This window comes from Spea bombifrons, chromosome 3 (assembly GCF_027358695.1).
Source record: "Spea bombifrons isolate aSpeBom1 chromosome 3, aSpeBom1.2.pri, whole genome shotgun sequence".
Lineage (NCBI taxonomy): Eukaryota > Metazoa > Chordata > Amphibia > Anura > Pelobatidae > Spea > Spea bombifrons.
The window spans coordinates 8,758,083-8,780,886 of record NC_071089.1 but is presented as its reverse complement, the minus strand read 5'-3'; the positions used below and the strand labels follow the sequence as shown (position 1 = coordinate 8,780,886).

The following is a 22,804-nucleotide window of genomic DNA, read 5'->3' as shown; positions in this document are numbered from 1 at the left end:
TATATTTTCCTATGAAGATAAAGAAGAACAATTATTTCATACTGAAACATATATATATATACCGTATTGGCTCGAATATAGGCCGCACTTTTTTCCCCCACTTTAAGTTTTTAAAGTGGGGGTGCGGCCTATATTCGGGCTCTAGCGCCCGACGCCCGGGACATGCAGTCCCGGGCGCCGGGCAGGCAGCGGGGTTAAGATACAGATCCCCCGCAGCGGTGCAGGGGACCTGCATCCTACTCCCTGATACGCTCAGACAGCCTCCCCTGCCAGCACTTCCCACGGGGGGGAGTACCGGCACGGGAGGTTATCTAAGCGTTTTACCTCTGCCCCCCCCCTCCTCGACTTACCGGAGCAGACTCCCGGGTGTCTTGCGGGGCCGGCGGGAGACATTTACGCAATACGCGCATGCAACTTCCGGTACCGGAAGTTGCATACGCGTATTGCGTACATGTCCCTCGCCGGCCCCGCAAGACACCCGGGAGTCTGCTCCGGTAAGTCGAGGAGGGGGGGGCAGAGGAGGACAGCGGATCGCGGGGAGGGAGGACAGCGGCAGCGGATCGCGGGGAGGGAGGACAGCGGCAGCGGATCGCGGGGAGGGAGGACAGCGGCAGCGGATCTCGGGGAGGGAGGACAGCGGCAGCGGATCTCGGGGAGGGAGGACAGCGGCAGCGGATCTCGGGGAGGGAGGACAGTGGCAGCGTATCTCGGGGAGGGAGGACAGAGTGGCAGCATGTTTTTTGGTGCTTTTTTAAAGAAAAAAAACTTTTTCTTTAAAAAAGCACCAAACTTTTAGGGTGCGGCCTATATACGGGGGCGGCCTATATCCGAGCCAATACGGTATATATATATATATATATATATATATATATTCAATGTATATGAAATCGTCTTTTTGCATATTAAACCTGTAATATTTTGTGCATTTGCAATAGATTTTATTGTTTCATGAATTTTAATATTTTTTTTATATTTTCCTATGAAGATAAAGAAGAACAATTATTTCATACTGAAACATACATATATATATATATATATATATATATATATATACATGAGCATTGTGTTATCTTAAAGGTGCTGTTTTATTTTTATTTTTCCTATGTCTATGGCAACAACCTATCAGTGCCTGCTTTTGTGTCATATGACAGTTAGCATTTCCTCAAAAATAATTTCAGTTACATTTTTTCACTATTAAATCATTATTTTTTCAAAGACTAAATCATCTTTCTAACGCCACCTTTAGCTATAGAAATGTTAAACTCAGAAGCGCAGGCGAAATAACTGAAAGTTAAAGAATAATCTGAAAAAAAATGTATGTTTTTAATACTGCGTATCGGTAGCATCAGGCATTTCACAAAACATACGGCCTTTTGGGGCAATCAAAAGAATTAATCGCCATTCCATGCCTGATTTCCCACTGGCCTGTAAGATATAGATATTTGGGGATTGTATTATTTTACAGAATTGTTGACTGTTCCTTTGTTTAGTGTCTAAAAGAAACCACACAAATCCACCGTTTGATTCTCAGTCTCATACCGTGCCGTGGAATCAATTCTTTTTAGTCAGACTGTCTCTAGATTTACTTCTTGGGCATTGTAAAATGAGGAATCTTTCATTAATCTTTCAGACGCTTCGTATTAATGACAAGGCTCTTGCATGAACAATGTAACAGCAATTAAAAAGCCCATTAATCTGAATTACAGCTATTAAAGATGCATGTCATTAAAGGGAATGGAGTTTGATTCATTTTAGCACCCCCCAAAAAAATGGAACAATTATGGTCTGGCAATGCACTTTGTCATCAAATTAGGTTCGGGGTTTTTTAGCAAATGGCTTTGCAGCGTTAAGTTCTTCTGTTTTATTATTCATGACTGAAATGTAGAAGTCGAGACCTCTGAAATGACTTTACCTTCCTCCAGAGTGGAGACGCGCAGGACATGCGAGTTCTCACTGCAGCCGGCTTGAGTGCATACAGAGAGAGTTACAATGTACATGGTGGACGGCTGCAAGCCTCTCAGTGTGCCTGACGGGAGGGAAAAAGAGATTAAAATTACTGCCACAATAATTACAACAACAAAAATGCAGATTTTAGGTGAAATATAAATATATATATAAATGTTTTAGGCAGTTGTAAAAAAAAGTGTGAAAAAGGAAGGCTTTAAAAATAGGCATGTTAATACACGTTAATAGTTTATTTTTACCATTTAACAAAATGCAAAGTGACTGTACAAAAGAAAAATCTAAATCAAATCAATATTTGGTGTGACCGCCCTTTTCCTTCAAAACAGCATCGATTCTTCTAGGCGGACTTCCACAAAGTCAGAGATTTTGTAGGCCTAAAGGTGTATTATTATTAACAATTAGACCAAATAGGTGGTAATGATCCCCGATTTAATAGGTAGGTTAAAATACAATCATTATCTGAAACAGAAACGATTTAGTTTAAAGTCATAAACTATGGCAACACCGAGCACAGCAACAAGACACAAGGTAGCTATACCTTCTCAGCACGGTATCTCCCACACACATCGTGTCGTGCTTTTAAGCGAGCTTTTGCTTAGGAATGATTTATTTTCTTAATAATTTTATGAAAATTAAATGCATTTAGATGGGAGCAGGAGTGAGTCACTTAAACATAATACAATATACCCTCCATCCAGCTGTTCCGGGGCTGATTTTCATGTAACGATGGCAGAGCATATACCTGGCCACAGCAGACGAGGGTACAGATGAAATGCGGGTCAACCATGCCTCGAGGCAAAATCCAGAGTATAAAGAGTCAAAAGGTTGCCTTCCCGTGTCACGCAGACATCACTAAGAAGTTTGTGACTTCACGTTTTGCAGCTCATCATTTACTTTTGATTCTCAGCAGGGTTGTGTTAGGTTGACCCAATTCCCTTAAAGCACAACCTAATTCCTCTATAGACAGTCTGGTTCTTTTGAGGTGCCCTTCTTTATGATAAATACTGGCCCAGTATATATTTTCAACATTTACACACTTCATGTTTAATGAGTCGGGTATATTTTGGTTCTATGCACTTAAGTGTTACTTAAAGTGTGCCCAAAAAAGGGAAAAGGGTACAATAATTCCCCCCATTATCTTTCATCTGCCCTATTGTTAAGTTGCTGATTGGAATTGATTGGTTTAGGCAGCCTTTGTAAGGGTGGGAAGAAGAAAAGGCAAATAACTTCAGGGTGTGGGTTAGATGGAATACTAATGTAGTAAGTAAAGATAACCCCACAACCTGACATATGATGAGGAGGCTTTATTAAAATTAGGGGTTTACACAACTTTAATGAATGAAGCATATATTGATCATAATAAAATACAATATCTCCATGAATGTTTATTAAAACAAAATGTTTAATACGTTCTGGCCTTACCAGCCTCAGTCTGCACCAAGGTAAGCAGACAATATGTTCGGTGAAAACCTTCCAATCAAATACCCTCTGCATATATCTGTAATTATAACAGCAACAACTCTCCTAGCTTTTTTATTTTAATGGTTTGGGGCTTTCCAGGAAATGTATTCGATAATGCTGGGCCTGCCGCCATGAGAAAAAAGTCACAGCTTCCTTAAGGTTAACTTTTAAAAGACAAAAGGTGCATTGTTTGGTCTAGTCACGATAAAGCAGAGTAGTTAGTTAAGTGACTTGTCTGAGGCCGCATGCCCTTATATGCAAATCCTTGCAAAGAAACGTATTCACTAACGTGCAAGTTGTTTTTGTGGCTGTGTGTTAACTGCCTGTGAATTTTAGGGGTTGCAGATGAGGGCATGTGAGGGTATGCAAGGTGAATAAAAACATTCATGTCCTCACCTGATACTCACAATATTACCAATGCAATACATAATGATTTTTTTTTAAATTAATTAAATAATAAAAAAAACAAACTGGGGTCCCCATGTACTCCTATTAACCAAGAAGGGTAGACAATTGCCTCACCTCTTCTCCAACCATACATGCGATAGGGCGAAAGGTGATTAATTATCTCTGGGGGTATAATCCACAACAATGTCCCCCAATATACCCTTTGGGAGGCAAAGAATGCATCCTGTGCCCCTCCCCCCCACGTTCTCCATCTCAGGGTAACTGACAATCAACTACCAGATCCAACAAACCAACCTCTAATAGGCTCCTTATAAATGTGTAAGTTGTGATACAATGAAACCTTCCGGTAGAGCTTGACAAATGCGCGAGGGGTTTGTTTAGGCCTAACAAGTTTTGCGCCATCTGACAGCGTGCGTACTCTCTTTTATGTGTCATTTAATTATATTAGAAGGGCAGAACATTACGCATAACGCGAGTACTTTAATTTGACATTTATAAATGCAAACCTGTTCGTTTTTTTTACTAACAAGTACAAAAAAAGGGCAAATTTTGGATAACAGAGTGTGTACGGTTTTTATTTACATACTTCAGCAATCTAACCCCCCCCCGCCCCCCTACTCCTTCAGCTGCCAAGGTAGCGGCTTGGCCGGCATCCACCGTAATCTGTTCTTCTTCATTATGATAATCTGTGGGCGGAAAGATTTCTGTCATCTTCAAATCGCTTGTACAGCAACGGTAAACACCTAGGCCTGTCTGTAATTGGACAGATGTCTACCGCGGTGTCACCTAGGTTTTAATTCAATTAAAAAAGCTGGCTGCTCGGCTCTCCCTACCCACTGATTCTCTTTGATGTTATCGCCCGGCTGTGAAATTTACACTCAGCAAGTGCTCGGTGCGAAGTACAAAGTCAGCATTTCCATAACAAAGATCGCCACTGACATTTATGCGGTCACTATATTTTGTCTTGTTCGCGTAGGATAAAATGCGTTACGGGAAAGGGAAGTCTTTTTTAACCCTTCAAGTTATCTGATGCAGCAGACCAGACATGGGACGCACAGAGATTAGGTTTAATTCACGGCAATACGCGTTTCCAATTCTCATTTTTAATAGCGGCAGCCCTAAGTGGGCAAATGGCCACGCACAGCATGTGTTCTGGTACAATGTTACTGATGTATCATTACGAAGTACCATAACAAAGTTAGACGTGTATCTTCCCGAGTGACAACTCAGTAAACACTGTTACAGAACGAAGCTGGCCTAACAACGTGAAATATATCTTAACGATCAAAAACCCCACGTATATTCCTACGACTGGTGGTCTAAAGGGAGTGGGTAGATCAATGCTGTTATTGGCATAAATAAGGGAATAAATAAGGGAACGTCTATAGGAAGCCCTGCACACATACTAAAACATTGATAAATACCCAAGTCTTTTTTTTTTTTTTTTTTTTGCCTATCCCGGGTTAGGGGTTTACAGGACCACAGCCCATCGTCTTAGTGAAGAGTTGCGGGCAGACTAGACGAGTTGAATGGTTCTTGTTTGCCGTCGAATTCTATGTTTCTATGCAGCATCTCTCCGACCAGCATGGAGCAGAAGAAGCGATAGATGTTTCTGGTACCTTGCTAGACCCCCAGAGACATTGGTCTGCTGGATACCCATCAATCACAAATTCACAGTGGTGTAAGAGGATGGGTGAAGATGACCAGGGCTTCCCACCACATGTCAGAGACGTTATATTTATAAATACCAGGGTTCCATCAGTGGAACGGTTTCCCGACCTGACTGTAGCAATGTTATCCTTCCTTCCATTCCTCGAAGTACCGTATTGGCTCGGATATAGGCCGCCCCCGTATATAGGCCGCACCCTAAAAGTTTGGTGCTTTTTTAAAGAAAAAGTTTTTTTCTTTAAAAAAGCACCAAAAAAAAACATGCTGCCACTCTGTCGTCCCCCCCCAATATGCTGCCACTGTGCTCCCTCCCCGAGATATGCTGGCACTGTCCTCCCTCCCCGAGATATGCTACCACTGTCCCCCCCCCGAGATATGCTGCCACTGCCCCCCCCCGAGATATGCTACCACTGTCCTCCTCTAACCCCCCCCCGACTTACCGGAGCAGACTCCCGGGTGTCTTGCGGGACCGGCGGGGGACATCTACGCAATACGCGTATACAACTTCCGGTGCCGGCACAACCAGACTTAAAGTGGGGGGAAAAAGTGCGGCCTATATTCGAGCCAATACAGTATATGTTTACAAATCTGCTTTTTTGCAATTCATTATTCCTAATCATATCGTGACGACGTTCTGCCAACATTCTGAGCAGAGCGTATTCCACTTCAATTCAGCAAGCAAGTAGTTAAGCAGATTGATAGTGAAGTGTGTTTAGACCGAGAAAAATGTGTACTAAATTATTATCACAAGACAATTTTAGTGATGCTGGTCACCCTATTTTTTCTCTAAATCATAAATATATTTTATGAGAAAAAAATTGCAGAGATCTAACCTGTATTTCATCTTTTCCATGTGATAAAGTCCAAGGCTTGAACTTGTCAACAACTAATTCTACTATCATTTGCTATAACAAAAGGGGCACATTTTTCATTTCTACGTCTCGGATAGTATATTTTAGATTTTAAGCACAGAAAAACTCACTTGGAGCTTTTATATGGTTCCCATATTGCTTGCTAAGCGTAGATAGGCTTTAAACCTTTAAAAAGACAAAGTAATGTACTATTTCTGCCTCATTGGAAATGTTAATATTTAATTTTAACACAATTTTAAAATTAGGCAACCTCCGCGAACAACGCATTAATTAATGCTCAATATTGCGCTTGCAACACAACTTTGATTCCCTTCGTTTTTTTAGTGGTCTGATTTGATGGAAATATTACCGTTTTGGTATTTTAATTAAACTGTAACAGGAAAATGGTAGCGTTGTGACAATCGTGTGTGTTTTTCTTTTCATAGTTTCTCAAGATGTAAATAACAAAACAAAATGGAAATTAAATTTGCTACTGAGAGAAACTAGTATTATTATTTATATTTCTTGGTATTATTTTTTTATTCCTTTGGGTAGAGTGATCAGTCGATTTAAAGGGTTAACTAGACTGTGGTCTAGTTCCCACTCGTCTCAACCCCATGTGTGATGGGTAATTTATATACCCCCTGACCAGTGGAATGAGGGGGTTAAAATACTGGTAATTAAAAATACCCATAGGAAGTATGGAGCTTATCCCCTGGGTTCCCCTAAACCGCACACAAAGCCTGATGGGAAGGGGATTAATAGTAATAAAAATACCCTTTGGTGGGCGAAAAAGACATCTATACCCCACCCTTCCATTCCCTGCCCATTGTGAGGGTGAGATTAAAGCAGAATTAACCCTTCAGAGGAGGAAAGGCCAAATCCAGTGTCTCCCAAACCTCCATCCCAGTGCTGCGTGAGGGAGGAGTAGCGATCAAAAAATAAATACAAATTAAATTTAGAAAAACCCCTACTTAACCCCCCTTATATTTATGTCCCCCAAGTATCCTGACAATATGTAGTGTTATAAAGTTAAATGAGAAATCATGTGAAAATATAAACATTTTCCTTTGCGCATTATATATAGTGTCCTTGTAGTAGCGCACATCACCCTAAGATCTCCAAAGTGGGACACCTTGGTTCGGGGGGGTGAGGGGGTTAGAAATGGGGCAAATCACCTACCTTACCCATCCAAACACCTTGCAATGTATTGACGTAGAATTCCCCCAACGATTGGGGAAGGGGCAAAAGCATATGGGGGGGGGTCTGCAGAAACGAACACCACGAAAATTTAAAGGGGCCATGTAGGTTTCCTATGCATTATATAACTGGGGTGTCCCTTTAACAAAAAATAGCCCTAACATGTATTAATTCATTTTAAAATTATTTTAATTCGAGGAACCGAATTCCAACGGAATTTCTCAATTAAAAGAGCAACAATTCTATAATTTTTAGAGCAAAAATCTTAGGAACTTACCGTTGACCTGGCTGCTGTCAGAGAACACAGCGCCGCTGGTAAATATATTAGGACTGTTCTCCGTATAGGCGTTCAGAAAGTACTGCTCAATTACCCCTCTGACCCCGGAAGGTCTGGCCCAGGTCACCTCTGCGCTGTATCCATTTACGTCGAGAAGTCTTAGGGGAGTTTGCACATTTTGTGGCACTACAGAAGCGAGAGAAAAATAAAATTCAGGAAACAGACGACTGCCCGTCACTTGTCTTGTTAATCGCCCTGCTAATGTAGATACAATCACGATAAACCTTTAAAATAAATGCCAGTTACTAGCAAATATATGTTTAATCACATTTTAAACAACTGGTTAAAGCTTTTTGGGAGAGACCGGATTTTATCTACACACAGATTTGGGATATTATCTGTCCTGGACTATTCTGTCATATCCCTTTCTCACCCTACAGAACCCAGGGACACAGTTCTATGCAGCTGGATCATTACGTGCTGAACCCCTAAACCGCAAGACAGCATTTAACCCCTTAATGATAAAGCCCGTACATGTACGGGCTCAAAATGCATTGTTTTCAATGGGTTTAGGGACCGCCCATTGTCCTTAAGGGGTTAACTAAACCAATTCAAAGAGCAATTCATCTGTTCATAGAAAGTGAAGATGGACGATTATCACTTCTCGACAACTGAGCTGATAATCGAGTCCCCGTTTAGTCGTAATCTATAGATAGATATAGATAACCGTAGATTATAGATGTTACGTCGAACCCAACTGTTCTTGAGCTGGTTGTTGAGTCTCTCCATCGAGTAGTTCAGGTAAGTGAGAGTAAAATGTCATCCTATATGCCAGTCCTATTTAGTTTAATTGAGTCTTGGTTATACTTGGCTTCAACTGAGGAGGCAAATGGGACTTTTCAGTAAGCTCGTTTGAGCCGGGCCCTCCTCGTCTGTTATTTCTGTAAGTCATCTTGTTATGTTATATACTAATCGTTTTGTCCTGTCTACCCATTGTACAGCGCTACGGAATCTGATGGCGCTATATAAAACAATAAATAATAATAATAATAAGTCTCTTTTGTGACCTGAGTAGTAAACCTCTTGCCTTTCTCCTAGTGTTTTTTCCTCATTTATCATTCCCTCTTGTTCAGCAATAATATTCGCGAACACGTTATGCCTCTGCATTCACATGAGTATTCTGATAGGAAAGCACAACGTAGCTGTAATTTCCTTCTAGTGTCTATCATTAAATACCGTGGGGGTTATACGTCAAGAGGGATTTCTGTAAAAGTGGAGCAAGAAGCAGGGATATTCCGTTGTTTTGGTGTCTTGCGCCCAAGTTCCACTTTGCATGATAATTACTTTTTATACACTCATAGAAGTACATGCGCTGATTACTGTGCATGTCTAAAATACAAATACGTGATATACAAAGTTTATGTAGCGCATACAGTAACTTAGTAAATATAACTTGAAAAAAAAAAAATAGGGAAAACTTCCAAGTATCTGGTGGAGTTATCTTTATAACTTATTTTCTCTTAAATTAACAAAGAAAACCCTCGCTTAGGGTCAGCAAGTAGCTGTACCGATACTCTGGCGGACACTCGAATGCTATAGCTGTAGGAAGTGAGTTAATTAGGGTCATTATACACGGTGGTTTGACACTTTTATATCTTGATTTCATCAGCCCACAAATACCACAGATTAGCCCGCGTTCAAATGTATGATTTCATTTTCTGAATTCAATTTGCCTAAATCTAATTAAAGAGCAAAAAAAAGCAAGAAATGGCATGCGAGAAATATGGATAAATTAATGGCTTCGCATCCTCGGGTTGGAGGAAAGACCGCGGCTTCATCTTTTATGCAACTCCTTTTGCATTGAAATTCATTTTTAATCAGTTCAGATGATAAAAAGGAAGATATTTAAAATGGGGAGAAATCTGGATTTATTTATACTATTTGCTAATAAAAAGACATTCATTTCACGTAACCCTTTAATGTTTATTAGGCATCAGAAGAAGTAGTAAAGGTCTGAGCGGAAACAACATCTTGGGGATGATTGAAGTAAGAAGGCAAAGGAAGAGATTTTTATGGACTTCAAAGATCTGTTGGTGAAGTTTAGGGTCCGGTGCCACCCCTCATTGCCCCCTGCCACACACACCAACACAGGTGTGCTGATTGGGACACCTGATATGTTGGGGGGTATTCTATTGGATGATCAGCTCGCTGGTGCCCTGCTTAGTAAATGGGCCAGTTGGGGCCCATCTGCACTTTGTACTTTATAGAAACAAAGTATCGGGACATGACATCAGAACATTTAAAGTAAGCTGTTCTATGCAGAGATGATGATGATGATGATTCAGGGCCCAACATGCATTGTAGGACTCAGATTGCTATTAACAGGGTAAAATGTTTCACTCCAACTGTTATTTGCGCTGCTGGACATGTAAAGTAACCAGAATGGTAAGAGATGCAGAGAAAGAATTGGCTTCATAAAGTAGACAGAACCTTGGCCATCATGGGATCCAGACAAATCAGCAGGAATGTTTCTTAAATCTGAAATGTTTTTTGCCGATGGACCTCGAACCAGTTTTTCCTTAATAAATCATTTAATTTTAACCATTCGTAGGTTTTGATTATCATGTTTTTCTTTCTCATTTTATCCTTCAGATTGGATTTTGATCTTGGAGGACAAGTCACCTGACGTCTATACATTTTGCAGAATAGTTGCCACTATTGTTCTATAACAATAAATGAATTCTTAGTATTCCCCTCTTGTTACAGCACCACAGAAGAAGTTGTTGCTTTATAACACCAATCAATTTAGTTACGCATAAATCACTATATTAGGGTTATGTAACCCTATAAGCTAATATTCATCTAAATTCTACCCCTCTACAAGTGATACAATTGATGAGGTCTCTGACCACGCCCCATTTAATTAACATAATTACCAATGAGGGAATCGTTTCCCTTAAAATGTACCCAGAATGCAACTCTAGTACCAATAAAAAGCTTGTCTTTGATTTTGGAGTCTAACAAATAAGTTACATTTTCACAGGGGAGGAACCAGAGAGAATTTAAAAAAAAAAAAAAAAAAAAAGAGGCAATTAAAATGTTTTGATTAATTTGTAGCACATGGGAGTACAATTCTAATTAGCGTCATGAACGTAAAATGTCAACACAGATACTTTCATTGGTCAGCTTGTATACTGAGACGGAATCAGGACTGGTTTCATTTGATAGTCCAGATGAACCGTCTCTGATTGAAGGTCTACAGTGATCTGCAGGGTATTTGTGTCTATCAAATATTTGTAGAACATTTCTTAAACATACAAATATTGAATTTACAGAGAGAGCCACCCATGCACTATAACTGGAGGACCCTGCCACCGTGTTACAAGAGGACTATTGGAACACAGCATACAAGAAGATGTGTACGGGGCCAGTTCATTGACGAGAGAATGCTCTTGGATGGATGGCTCTTTGTGAGGTTGCATGGTTTGGGTGAGAATGGTGGTTGGGAACATAGTAACATAGTTCATAAGGTTGAAAAAAGACCAAAGTCCATCAAGTTCAACCTATATACATATTGTGTCCCTACTGTGTTGATCCAGAGGAAGGCAAAAAAACCCTTATGAAGCAGATGCCAATTGCCCCATACCAGGGGGAAAATTCCTTCCCGACTCCAAATTTGGGATTTGATTATTTGATTATTTGAGTTTTGAGAGGTCGTTTGAACGTTACGAAGGAGTCTAAAAGCTGGTGTCTATGGGGCATTGTGTTTATTTGGTAGACGTAAATGGAGCATGTCCGGCATTAGAGGAAGGGCAGAATGTCCCTGAAGAATTGCTCATGGTTGGTAAAAGAGTAATGTTGAGCCATGGAAGACAATATGAGATGGCAGAGAGGCATTAGGTGGTGTGAGAAATAAAATGAAAGAAGGTAAACAAACAATGGGGGATGCCTTGCAATGGATACATATATATATATATATACTCCTGAGTTCAATTTGTTGCCATCCCGGTGCAGAGAGTAGGTGGGCAGTGATTTTCAAGTACTATAAAAGATGGAATTGATTAAAAACAAGAAGAGATGTATCTGGGTTGACATATAGATAAACCACTATGCTGAATACTCTCTGGAAGCACCATGTTTTCCATATTTCAGACAAACGTATTGTGGCATTTTGGAATTGGTACTGGGCATCTTGTCAGACTAAATGTATGTGAACCAAGAGTGGAGGGTGCCCACAGAAATGCCCCAGTCTTCTCGACACAGAACATGTTAGAGGACCAGGAACCAGAATTGCAATTACATCTCATTAAGTTGCTTTTTCTGCACATTTACCCGCTGCTTTCGTACGTCCTCGACTCCAAGCGCTTGCCCCAGTTCCTCCATCATTGGAAGCATACACTCTGTACAAGTATTCTTTAAGATAAAGAGAAAAAAAAATATATAAAAAAGTTGTGCGGCTGTATCTCCCACCACATCTCCCTTTTCTCTCTGTAATTGCAGGAATATATATAAATACATCTTGGGTCTGTCTAATAATTACATTTTTTGGGGAATATAACAACCTAAAGTAAAAATTTGGCAAAAAGTGATTACACCATCATTTTTTATTTCTCAAAAGAGCAACTCATATTTCACAAAGTGAATTTTTTTTATTTTCTTATATAATACCAAGGTTATGTTTTAAATATTAAAAAGTATAATTTCAGTGTATATGGTGATTAAATCATTGCTTTCTTAGTAATAACAATTTTTTAAAAAAAAAACAGATAAAATATGTGGATTCTACTTTGACTAATTTAATTATCGTACCAGTAAATGGTTGCAGGTCACTTTCATAAACAGTCTGTTCCTTCCCTCTGTAGACTACAATGGAGTCGTTCCCCCTACAGTTAACAGCGCTGGCAGTTGAGAGGCATCCGTCTAGATTGACTCTGACAGCGCTGCGAGATACAGACGCAAAGATAACAACCACTCCTTGTGTAAATGTAAGATGCTTCATGCAGCCGCCAAAACCTGTAAAAAGAACATACATCCCATATATCTATTACTCGGAATTTTTTTTATTATTATTATTATTTTTTTTTACAAATGTTCATTTAATTGTGTTTTTTTTGGAAGACGCTGGGACTTGCACTAAACAAAGTAACCGCTGCACTTAATGAGCGTTATAAAGTCAGACAATAATGGGAAAAAAATTAGTATTTGTAAAAATCCGAATGCAGACGTCTAATATGAATATATATGCAGTATATACAGTATATATATATATATATACTGTATATATATATATATATATATATATATATATATATATATATATGTATACTGTACATATTTACACACACACACATATATATATATATATATATGCCGTATTTGCTCGAGGTTTTTTTCAGAGCAAATTAATATATATATAATTAATATTCAGATTTTGGGGGGTCGTCAATAATTAATATATATTAATTATATATATAATTAATATTCAGATTTTGGGGGGTCGTCTTATAATCAGGGTCGTCTTATAATCGAGCAAATACGGTATATATATATACGTAATTTATTCCAATATTTTTTCTCCTATACATTTTTCTAGCCAATTGGCTAGTTTAATGAATAAGTGAAAAATAACCCCCTACAAAGTGAAATCTCATCACATTTCAATGACAAGTTCCTTTTAAAAGATAGAAATGAATATATTACGTCTTTGAGAAGAGTTCTGATGCTGCCATGTCTAAGCGATGAGGTTTTTATTATAAAGCAGACGCAGGTCTCCTGTGAACTCCATACTTTACATGATAGCCGATCTCTGTAACAAACTCGGTGAGATTTGAACTTGATCTTAAGGTCAATTACATTCATTGTATTGCCAGTCTTTAGCGTATATACCTTCAATATCCCCATTCAGTGTTCTAAAAATAATTTCACAAAAAAACCCAAAGGCATCAAGAAGAAATCAATACTGCTTTTTAATTGTCTTTTTTTTTATTCTTGTAACAAACATTACCAAAAACATTTTTTTTTTCGATAGTCTGTTACTATTGAATAGAACCATTAAATAAGTCCTATATTACAGAAACACACGCACTTAAACCTTAAAGAGATCCTATCTCTCAACGTATTACAAAAAGTCTTGATAGTAAAATATATATTTTTTTATAATCAACAACATTGTTCACATTTTCTGGGTAAAATGCCAAATTAAAGGAGTGGGAAAAAAAAGTGAGACCACCGCAGGGTATAGCAAAAAAAGTCCTGTGGGACCCCCAAAGTCTATAGAATAACCAATAAAGAATAAGTCAATATAGAATCATATTTAAGTATTAGAATTCTACGGATGGCATCGGAACAAAGTGATTTGGCAGTAATTATTTACTTAAACATTAATGCAATCCATAGAAAACATGCGCTATATAACTACTACTTTATATTATAAAAAAGAAAATAATAATCGTAATAATAATAGGAACAATAATAATAAATAATGATATAATTTGATGAAGCCATGGTAGTACCGGAAAGAAAAGAAGTTAATAAAACATGTGTTTTTACCAAATATTTTTTCTGGCAATATTATTAACCCCTTAATGACATAGCCCGTACATGTACGGGCTCGAAATGCATGGTTTTCAATGGGTTTAGGAACCGCCCATTGTCCTTAAGGGGTTAAAAAAGACACACTTTTATATACGTGGAAAAATGCGTACAGGAAAGCTTAGAGGGAAGAAAATAATAAGACTGGTTTAGCTGAGAGTAGCAATCTTTTGCCATTATTCTACCTAATTACATATTCAGTGGTCATGAAAATTGTAATATTACATATTCATATGTGTTTAAACTAATACGCACGGGTGTTAATCATGCTAATAGCATTCCAAATGTTCATAAGTGATTACCTTATATTTTATCAGTTATTAATTACATAGGTTCGGGGACAAAATGCTAATAAGAATTTTCTTGCGGAGGAGGGCATTTTCATGCCAGCGTTTCTGGCTGGAAATCAGTCATTTTATATATTTTGTTGATTTGCTTCATCTTTGGAACGTAAGCTAAGCACCTACGAGGGAGCGGGGTTGGTGCTGGGGTTTGTAGCTCCTTGGGTGAACATATTTTATTTGCAAGAACATTTAAAGAGTTTTTAGTGTCTTTTGTGAAAGGTCAGCAGATACTCGGCGTCGTCGCCCTTCACATGCAATAAGTAGGTGAGATGAAATGGTCTATTTTAATATCACCTTATCTGTTTAGTAAATAAAGCACATAACGCCAATCACCGTTTGTGTCTGCAGTCCTTTACGTATAGGTGTTTAGAACCTACTTCTTATCTAGTTCTAGTGCCTAACGGACAGGCTAGATGGGACCGTCCAATTCTATGTTTCTATAACGTCTGTAACAGCTGGAACACCTGGTGTTGGTCGTTTCTGACCCTGTAGAATGAATGTAAAAGTTAACTTTTAATATACACCTAAAAGCAAAAGAAACAAACAACAAAAAGGGGTAAATACCAGTATTTGCTCGATTATAAGATGAGGTTTTTCAGAACAAATGCTCTGAAAAATAACAACCATCTTATATTCGATGCTGTCTTCTAATCAGACCTCAAAAGAATATCAGGGAGGCAGAGTGGCCTATAGGGGGTTAAAAGGAATATCAGGGAGGCAGAGTGGCATATAGGGGGTTAAAAGGAATATCAGGGAGGCAGAGTGGCATATAGGGGGTTAAAAGGAATATCAGGGAGGCAGAGTGGCATATAGGGGGTTAAAAGGAATATCAGGGAGGCAGAGTGGCATATAGGCGTTAAATGGATTATCAGGGAGGCAGAGTGGCATATAGAGGGTATAAGGCATTTTTGGGGGGCAGATGTGCATAACTGGGGGCAGGTTGGCAAATAAAAGGAAATAAAAACAAAAAATGATTTTTCTCAATCATAGTTTTTATTAAATATGAAAAAATAGTTTATATGAGAATTAATATTTTTTAGTAAAACTTTTTTCTTATAGGCTAGTCTTTTATTTAGGCTTTTTCCTTTTTTTCAGGGAGATCCAAAGGAAAGTTTGTTTCAGGATACAATAATCCAAACGAGCAGAGAAAACTAGAGACTGAGATTTTGGGGTAAGAATTCACTTATCTCTGAAGAAAAGAAAATTGGGCATTACTGTCCCTAAAAAATGGATTCTGCCCATTAGTGAAGTGTGGCGCCAAGTGATCTGTTACCCCTGGGTACCAGATGTCTCCTCCACTCAACTTCACCATAAATCATTGTATTTCTACATCACAATAATTGTACATCGCAACAATTGCCCAATTCTTACCCACTGGTAACATGATTCTCTTACCATGTCGCAAAGCAAGGTCTGGAAATAAGTGCTGAACCCTTTCCGGGACACCGCCAATGTATAGAGCAGACCTCAAAGTTGTTGTTGGACATAGTGAATCCGTTATATCTACTCGTTCTACCAAATCATTGAGCTGCACTGAAAAAATGGTTCCTTCTTTCTGCATATGAATTGTATTCCATCTCCCATTGCAGTAGGAGAGTCCTGCCCAAAGGTTTAACTCACCCTGGGATGATTTGTTTTTAATTTTGACATTTAGCATTCCATTGTTTAACTGAGCCTGCGATTAAAAGCACAAATAGATCCAAGAAGAGGCTTTTATAGAATGTTAGAAAATGTAGCATCACAAATTTATTTTGGTGACATCATAATTACAAAATGTATTATTATTAATTATTTAATTTATTTAATTATTCTTTAATGTATTTTGTAATAATATCATGAAACACAACATAAGACCACTGTTTAGAGAACACCAGAGTTTTGACCCATTCATCTTTGTGGTTCTGGCTAAAATAACACCCTCTAGCCACACCACAAACCCCACTCTCGAAAACGAAACCTCCCTCTTTGACCGTTTGGGCTGTTGGGAAGAGATATATTGTCAACGAGGAATGGACAGTACTGTGATATATGGAATACGGAATATGGAATACAGCCCTATGAGACCAAAAGAAACGTCTTCAACGTTTCATTCATTTTCACAGTAGTTTTGTAAAACTAGTAAAAAAAATGTTTTTTCCCCCAAAATCTTCATCTCTTAAAAGAAAAACTACATTTTATTATACTTACAATGAAATATTCTGTCCCATTTCCGTTGCAAGCAAAAACAAGCAGTCCTTTTAATTGATCGGTTTTAAACATAAAAGATATCGCAAAATCAGGTCCATCGGGAAAGATGCTTGGATCCAGCTCAAGAAAACCTGGACATATAAACATCAAATTTCAAACATAGCCCAAATTAGGCAAAACTCTTATAAAAAATAACTGGGTATATCTACGGCGACAGATAAGGGAGGATTATTTTTAAACTATGACTTTAACTGTTGTATTACGTGAATGATGATGAAAAGATGGACGGGCAGAAAGATAGCGGCGTATTCTAGCTTGGCTGGGCCTAGGGTGCTGGCCCCTGGACTGCTTTACTAGGGCCAGTTGATCTATAGGTTGATTGGCCTTTTTGGTCCACTTCAGCTCTCAATGGGCCAATTGAGGAGCTCAGACGTCTTCCTTGAAACAATAATTTATAAAGGGTATCAGGGAATATTTATACGTTTTGTCTTAATCATAGTAACTGTTTATTTCTTGGATGGATTGAAATAAATATTTAATGAAAATATATACTTTACCAAACCCAAGAAAATGTGCTCCTTCCTCGGCTGAGTCCGGACACCCTTCCCATTTCTCATAAATATTGTTAGATTCTACCGCGCCGTTCCACTGCAGCGGCTCCCATACTTCACGAGGATTTTCACTTTTCTGAATTAGTATTTCGCCAAGGCAACCAACAAAATGCTTTGTTGTTATTTGTGTGTCACCTGCCCCCCCAAAGAAAATGATCCAATGATCTCATGCAGCATCAGAAATCATCAGCATGATAGAACATACAACACAATTACACTAAACCCATGGAAAAAAACAACTTTTGAGCAATACAATGTATATTTATTAATATTAATAAGAATGTTAGAGCTTACTGCGGGCTTTTTGGACTTGATGGACATGGAATGAAATTATCCTGTAGAGATTGCAGGAGGAAACCAGGAGATATCTGGAAAAGAACCCAAACTCCACTAAAGGGTCTCTGCATTTGGGCTCTAACAGGTCCATCTCACTGTATAATTTGGAGATCGTACTGGACAGCTGGATGTGATATTGTCTGGGGCTTACAAAACATATTTTCATTCTTTGCTACAAATGAATATGCATGGAATTACCCATAATAAGCTTGCAAGTGCAGAGCTCGATTGTCCTTCTGTCTTACTGAATGTTAATGTTCTTGTCTATTTTTTATAATGTTTATTTAAATGGTATTGTTAATCATTTTCACTCTCCCCTATTGTAATAGTGCTAAGGAATCAGTAAAAAAAATTATATATAATGTCATTGATTAGCTCTGCACTTTGCCCTTCTTATAGGGACCCATAGATGTGTATGTGACTGCGTGGCCCATGTAAAAAGATGGGACACCTTGACTGGTTCCTGTAGCCAGCACCAATAAGCCAAAATGCATCGCTAACTGGTTTGATCGTTTATCAAACCTGTATATCCTTTATCAGAAAAATAAATCATATGATTTACCTAATCTTGACCACTTAATATTTCTTGGCGGTTCTGATCCTTCACACTTTATTTACTTAACCGTGTGTTCAGAACATTGTCCGTACCATTCTTTTTTTTGGGGGGGGAGGGGCAGCTGTTTGCTTACGTTAACAGATACCTGTGTCATATCTTTCGATTGCAAAATATTCTGGAAAACCTCCAATAAACACTCCAGTGTTTTCACCAATGATTGTACTTCCGCTAATGGCTACGGAAGAACCTGAAAAAAGAATGTTTTATAATATATATATATATATAATATTATATATATAATATAATAATTATTTTGTTACCGTAACAAAATCGAAAGAATTGGGAAAATGATTCAATAAATAGTATGTTTTAAAAAAAATAAAAATAAAGATATAAAAACAAATAGTAAACAATTTCTCTCTACCTGTATACTGTCCGTCTACAGTTATGTTCCCGGTTGACTGATACCTTCTAGCGATTATCTGATGCCATTTATTATCGTTGTATTGCTTTTCTCCATCATTGGTAGGACTAACGGAAACTGCTGAACCCTTTTAAAAGAAGCAATGGTTAAACGTAAATTTCTGATACAGATGCATACCCTACAGTGGATCACCAAATATTAATCAAAGTCCATAATTACATGTTTTTAATAAGCGAGTGGGATGCTTCGGGGTTCACAGGCATAATATTTTTAGCCACCTGCTCAAAGCAAGAAAGGTAAAGCAAAGCTTTTTGTTGATATAAATGTCACTGTTTCATTCCATTCTTGTCTCCAGACATAGCAACACTCCCAATGTGTTGACTGTTTACAAGGTTATAACAGGTCATTAAGTTTCGAATGGACTCAAAACCCTTTCCCATTCCTTTAGTGGTCTGCAAGATCAGGGAGTTAAGGCAGTGGTGTATGATAGCAACATATGACATCATATACCTGCCTCTTCAGTCACTAAGTCACAAAAGAGATCTGAGCCAACAGAGGCACAAAGGATTTATCCATATCAACAGTTATGATAAGAAGTAGTTGCCGACACTTATGGACAATCTCGTCAGGGTTGCTGTAGAAGGACCTCATGGTTTTCCCCACAACCCAGCTGGAGATTGACATATATAGCCCTTATGAATAATTTCTAGGATATATTTCCCATACCAGATAATAGCAAACTGTTTCATTTCTACTCATTGTCTTTCTGCTGACTCCCAAAGAAATACAACACGAATAAACATCCTTTGACCCTTGGAGAGTTGTTGCGTCACTCGTTGACCAACTCAAGGTTGAGCCTCGTAGGTGAGTTTACCTGCCTCCAGTTCTAAATCTTCACTACTCAGCCAGGCAAGGTCCTCACTGCTCCAAATGGTTGATGGTTTACAAGCTTATTACAGTATCACAGAATAATGTGTTTTCAAAATGCATTAATTGTGCTAAGCACTTAGTTTAGATGTAGAAAATAATTTGGATTTCTTCTAAATGTCATTTCCAAAAACAGTAGGTTGGAGTCATCTATAAATTCTTGGTGATGTTTTGGTTATATTTCCAACTCAACTGCACTCGGGTGAATTTCCTACTTCACCTAAATCCACTTGTACCTTGACCGTTGTCAAAAGCAACATAATCACAAGTCACCATATTATAGGAATGTCAAAGAAATTCTCACTTGATAGCATCCCAAGTTGCTTTTATTGCCTTGTCCACCTGACTGTTTATTTATCCGCCTGTCCTATCGGACGTGTTTATCGTTGCTTTAACCAATAGCATTTTTCTGTTACTAATCGGTTGCCATCGCCAGGCGCTTGGATAGAAGTGAAATAAAAACCGAAAACCCAGTTTTTCTGAATACATTTTTCTTGTCTTCTACCCTATTTAAACATTTTAATATTTCACAAACATGCATTTCATTATTGTAGTTTAATAATTAAAACCAGAGCTGGTGTCATGCCCAATTAATGTGCCCTGGTAGCATGCCCATTAGTTTTTTCCATTAGCGAATTCAACAATACTAATGGGATTACTAGCACGGGATGCTAATTGGGCGTGACATAAGAAACTGGCTTACTTCTTGGCATACCCTCGCTAATGATGAAATTAACGAGCATTTTATTAAATGCTGTCTCATCAAAGTATACTTAGTTAGCGTTAAAATTGTTACAAATGATGCAGCATTCTAAATATTGTATTCGTTACTTGTAATGTATTCTTCACTTTCTTTCAGAAAGATGTCAAACATTATGTTCATCTTGAGATTTTACCTATTTTGCGATCTTCTTTTGGAAACATAGTGGCAAAACTAGTAACCGTGAGAAATATTTACTAGTTTAATAATACTAGTAACTGGTATTAACTAGTAAGTGAGAGAACTATTTCACTTGCTCATATAGACACACTGGAAGCCGTGGATAAGAAGTGATTCTAGTGGGAGGTTTGAAAGTGGTCACCATAGCATCCCATTGAATGTTCCAGTTGGCACCAACTTGCTATGATAGTAGGATCGCATTTCAAACTTGTATGTATAGCTTTTACCTTTTTTTCTAGAAAGAAGTAATACGCAAAGTTTTATCGCTTTTGTGGTTGCCTCCATGTCTTGGAAGGATGGCACTAGTGAAAGGGATGAGATTCGCCATGACTAGGTGGAAAAAAGGCAGGAATTTCTCTGATTATTTTATCATATGGTAGATTAGTGCAACAGTGCTTTCAAGTGGATGAGGTTAATAAAAAGGAGATATTTAAACATACATGGGATAAGCATATGATTATTCTGAACATGAGATATGGACCAATTTGGGGTTGATGTCTTAAAGCAGGTACAAATGGGGGGGTAGACTATATGGGCTGCCGTCTAGTACCTAGTTCGTATGTTTTTGCAATGACCAAGTCAACCGCAAAGGGCAACTAACTAGAGAGGGGAGTATCAAACTTTTAAACCCGATATCTTATTATTGTCGGTCTGTCCTTTACATTAAAGGTAGAAGAGGTCCGTAGAGGAATCAGGTAAGAGTGAGTTTGTGCCTGAATGGTCTTAGCTCTTGCCCATGAGACATAGCGCAATTAATTACTACAGTGAAGAATCCAGGAAAGCAAACAGGAGCCTAATTTGGTACAAAGATCGTTATGTTGAATACTAGCCTGTGCCTATTTAACCCTGTGAATGTGGGACGTGATGAAGAGCCATCGGATTATTAAGATCTGCCTCGCTAATGAATGATTTCACTTTATCATTCCTAACTCCAAGGAATACTGTATATAAATACGGCATGCTATAAAATTGTCAAACATATAATAAATTCATAGGTATCCTTCAATTACATTTTTTTGCCTCTTTAGGATACAAGAAAAGCCTCAAACACATTTATGGAAATATGTTTTATCACATTTAATCTCAATAATAATAATTTAGGGAAATTTACAAAGAAAAAAAAATGCAGAAAGCTTTCCTTCACGTTTCGTCATCAACATTCAAGACAGCACCTACTTTTGTGGCATGTTAAGAAAGTGGCACCACAGCTTTAATGAATGTATCATTTTAATAAATATATATTGGATATAAAGACAAAACCATTGTATGCTCCTCGTGTAGCAGGCCAGGTAAAAACTCTGCATTTATAACGGAGGTATTAGCAAGGTCAACATATTTTTATACATGCTTGTGTTGGCTATAAAATTTGAAGTTGAAGTAAACAGATAACTAATTAAATTGGAAAAGGCCTAAGGTGCTTCAATAGTTCTTTCCCAAAGAAGTTCAATCTTCAAAGGTTTTAAAGAACCCATTAACCTGGATCAATAGGAAAAATAGAAACAGCAAATTCCTCATCATCTTAAACCATTAAATGCGCAAGACGCCTTTGGGAATATTGATAGAGATCTTTTTCACCAGTCTGTTCATTACTATACCTGTGGATCAAAAAGGAAGTAAGGGCGACCGTTTCTTATTTGGAGAGCTATGTATTCTTCTTGCGTTCCCGCTGACACAGCACAGAGAATAAGGCCATCTGGTTCCTTAGTCCGGAATTGTATTTTAATACCTAGGGCAAATAAATGAGACGTCTTTTGATAACATTGATCCTGGAGATAAACAAAGAAACTTTAGAATTCTGCTATACTTCTCTGCAACATAGTTATATATAATATATATATATATATATAGAATTTAAAGTAATTATTATTTAGAACAATGTTTTTTATGGACGTTTTCATCACTTCTCTTCGAAAGTTTATATCCATCACACTAATGTCTTGGTTGGGTTCAGATTAAGACTTGGCCAGGATCCTTAAAATGTCGGTAGAGGTTTTCGGCTACATCTAAAACAGGCTCATTAGATACAAAAGTAAAGTCCATCAATCCCAAAAGGTATTT

At 38.0% G+C, this 22,804-nt stretch overlaps 1 protein-coding gene across 1 annotated transcript in view; it reads right to left on the bottom strand.

The window, feature by feature from the left end:
* Positions 1 to 22,804, bottom strand: part of USH2A (usherin) — a 266,301-nt gene that overhangs the window by 151,647 nt on the left and 91,850 nt on the right. Inside the window, exons 22-31 of the mRNA XM_053459159.1 lie at positions 22,342 to 22,472; positions 18,880 to 19,006; positions 18,601 to 18,702; positions 17,510 to 17,617; positions 16,953 to 17,083; positions 16,161 to 16,440; positions 12,640 to 12,843; positions 12,163 to 12,243; positions 7,831 to 8,016; positions 1,913 to 2,026 (exon numbers count right to left, since the gene is read on the bottom strand). Of these exons, the coding sequence (XP_053315134.1) occupies positions 1,913 to 2,026; positions 7,831 to 8,016; positions 12,163 to 12,243; positions 12,640 to 12,843; positions 16,161 to 16,440; positions 16,953 to 17,083; positions 17,510 to 17,617; positions 18,601 to 18,702; positions 18,880 to 19,006; positions 22,342 to 22,472 (1,464 nt within the window). The remainder of the gene's footprint in view (positions 1 to 1,912; positions 2,027 to 7,830; positions 8,017 to 12,162; positions 12,244 to 12,639; positions 12,844 to 16,160; positions 16,441 to 16,952; positions 17,084 to 17,509; positions 17,618 to 18,600; positions 18,703 to 18,879; positions 19,007 to 22,341; positions 22,473 to 22,804) is intronic.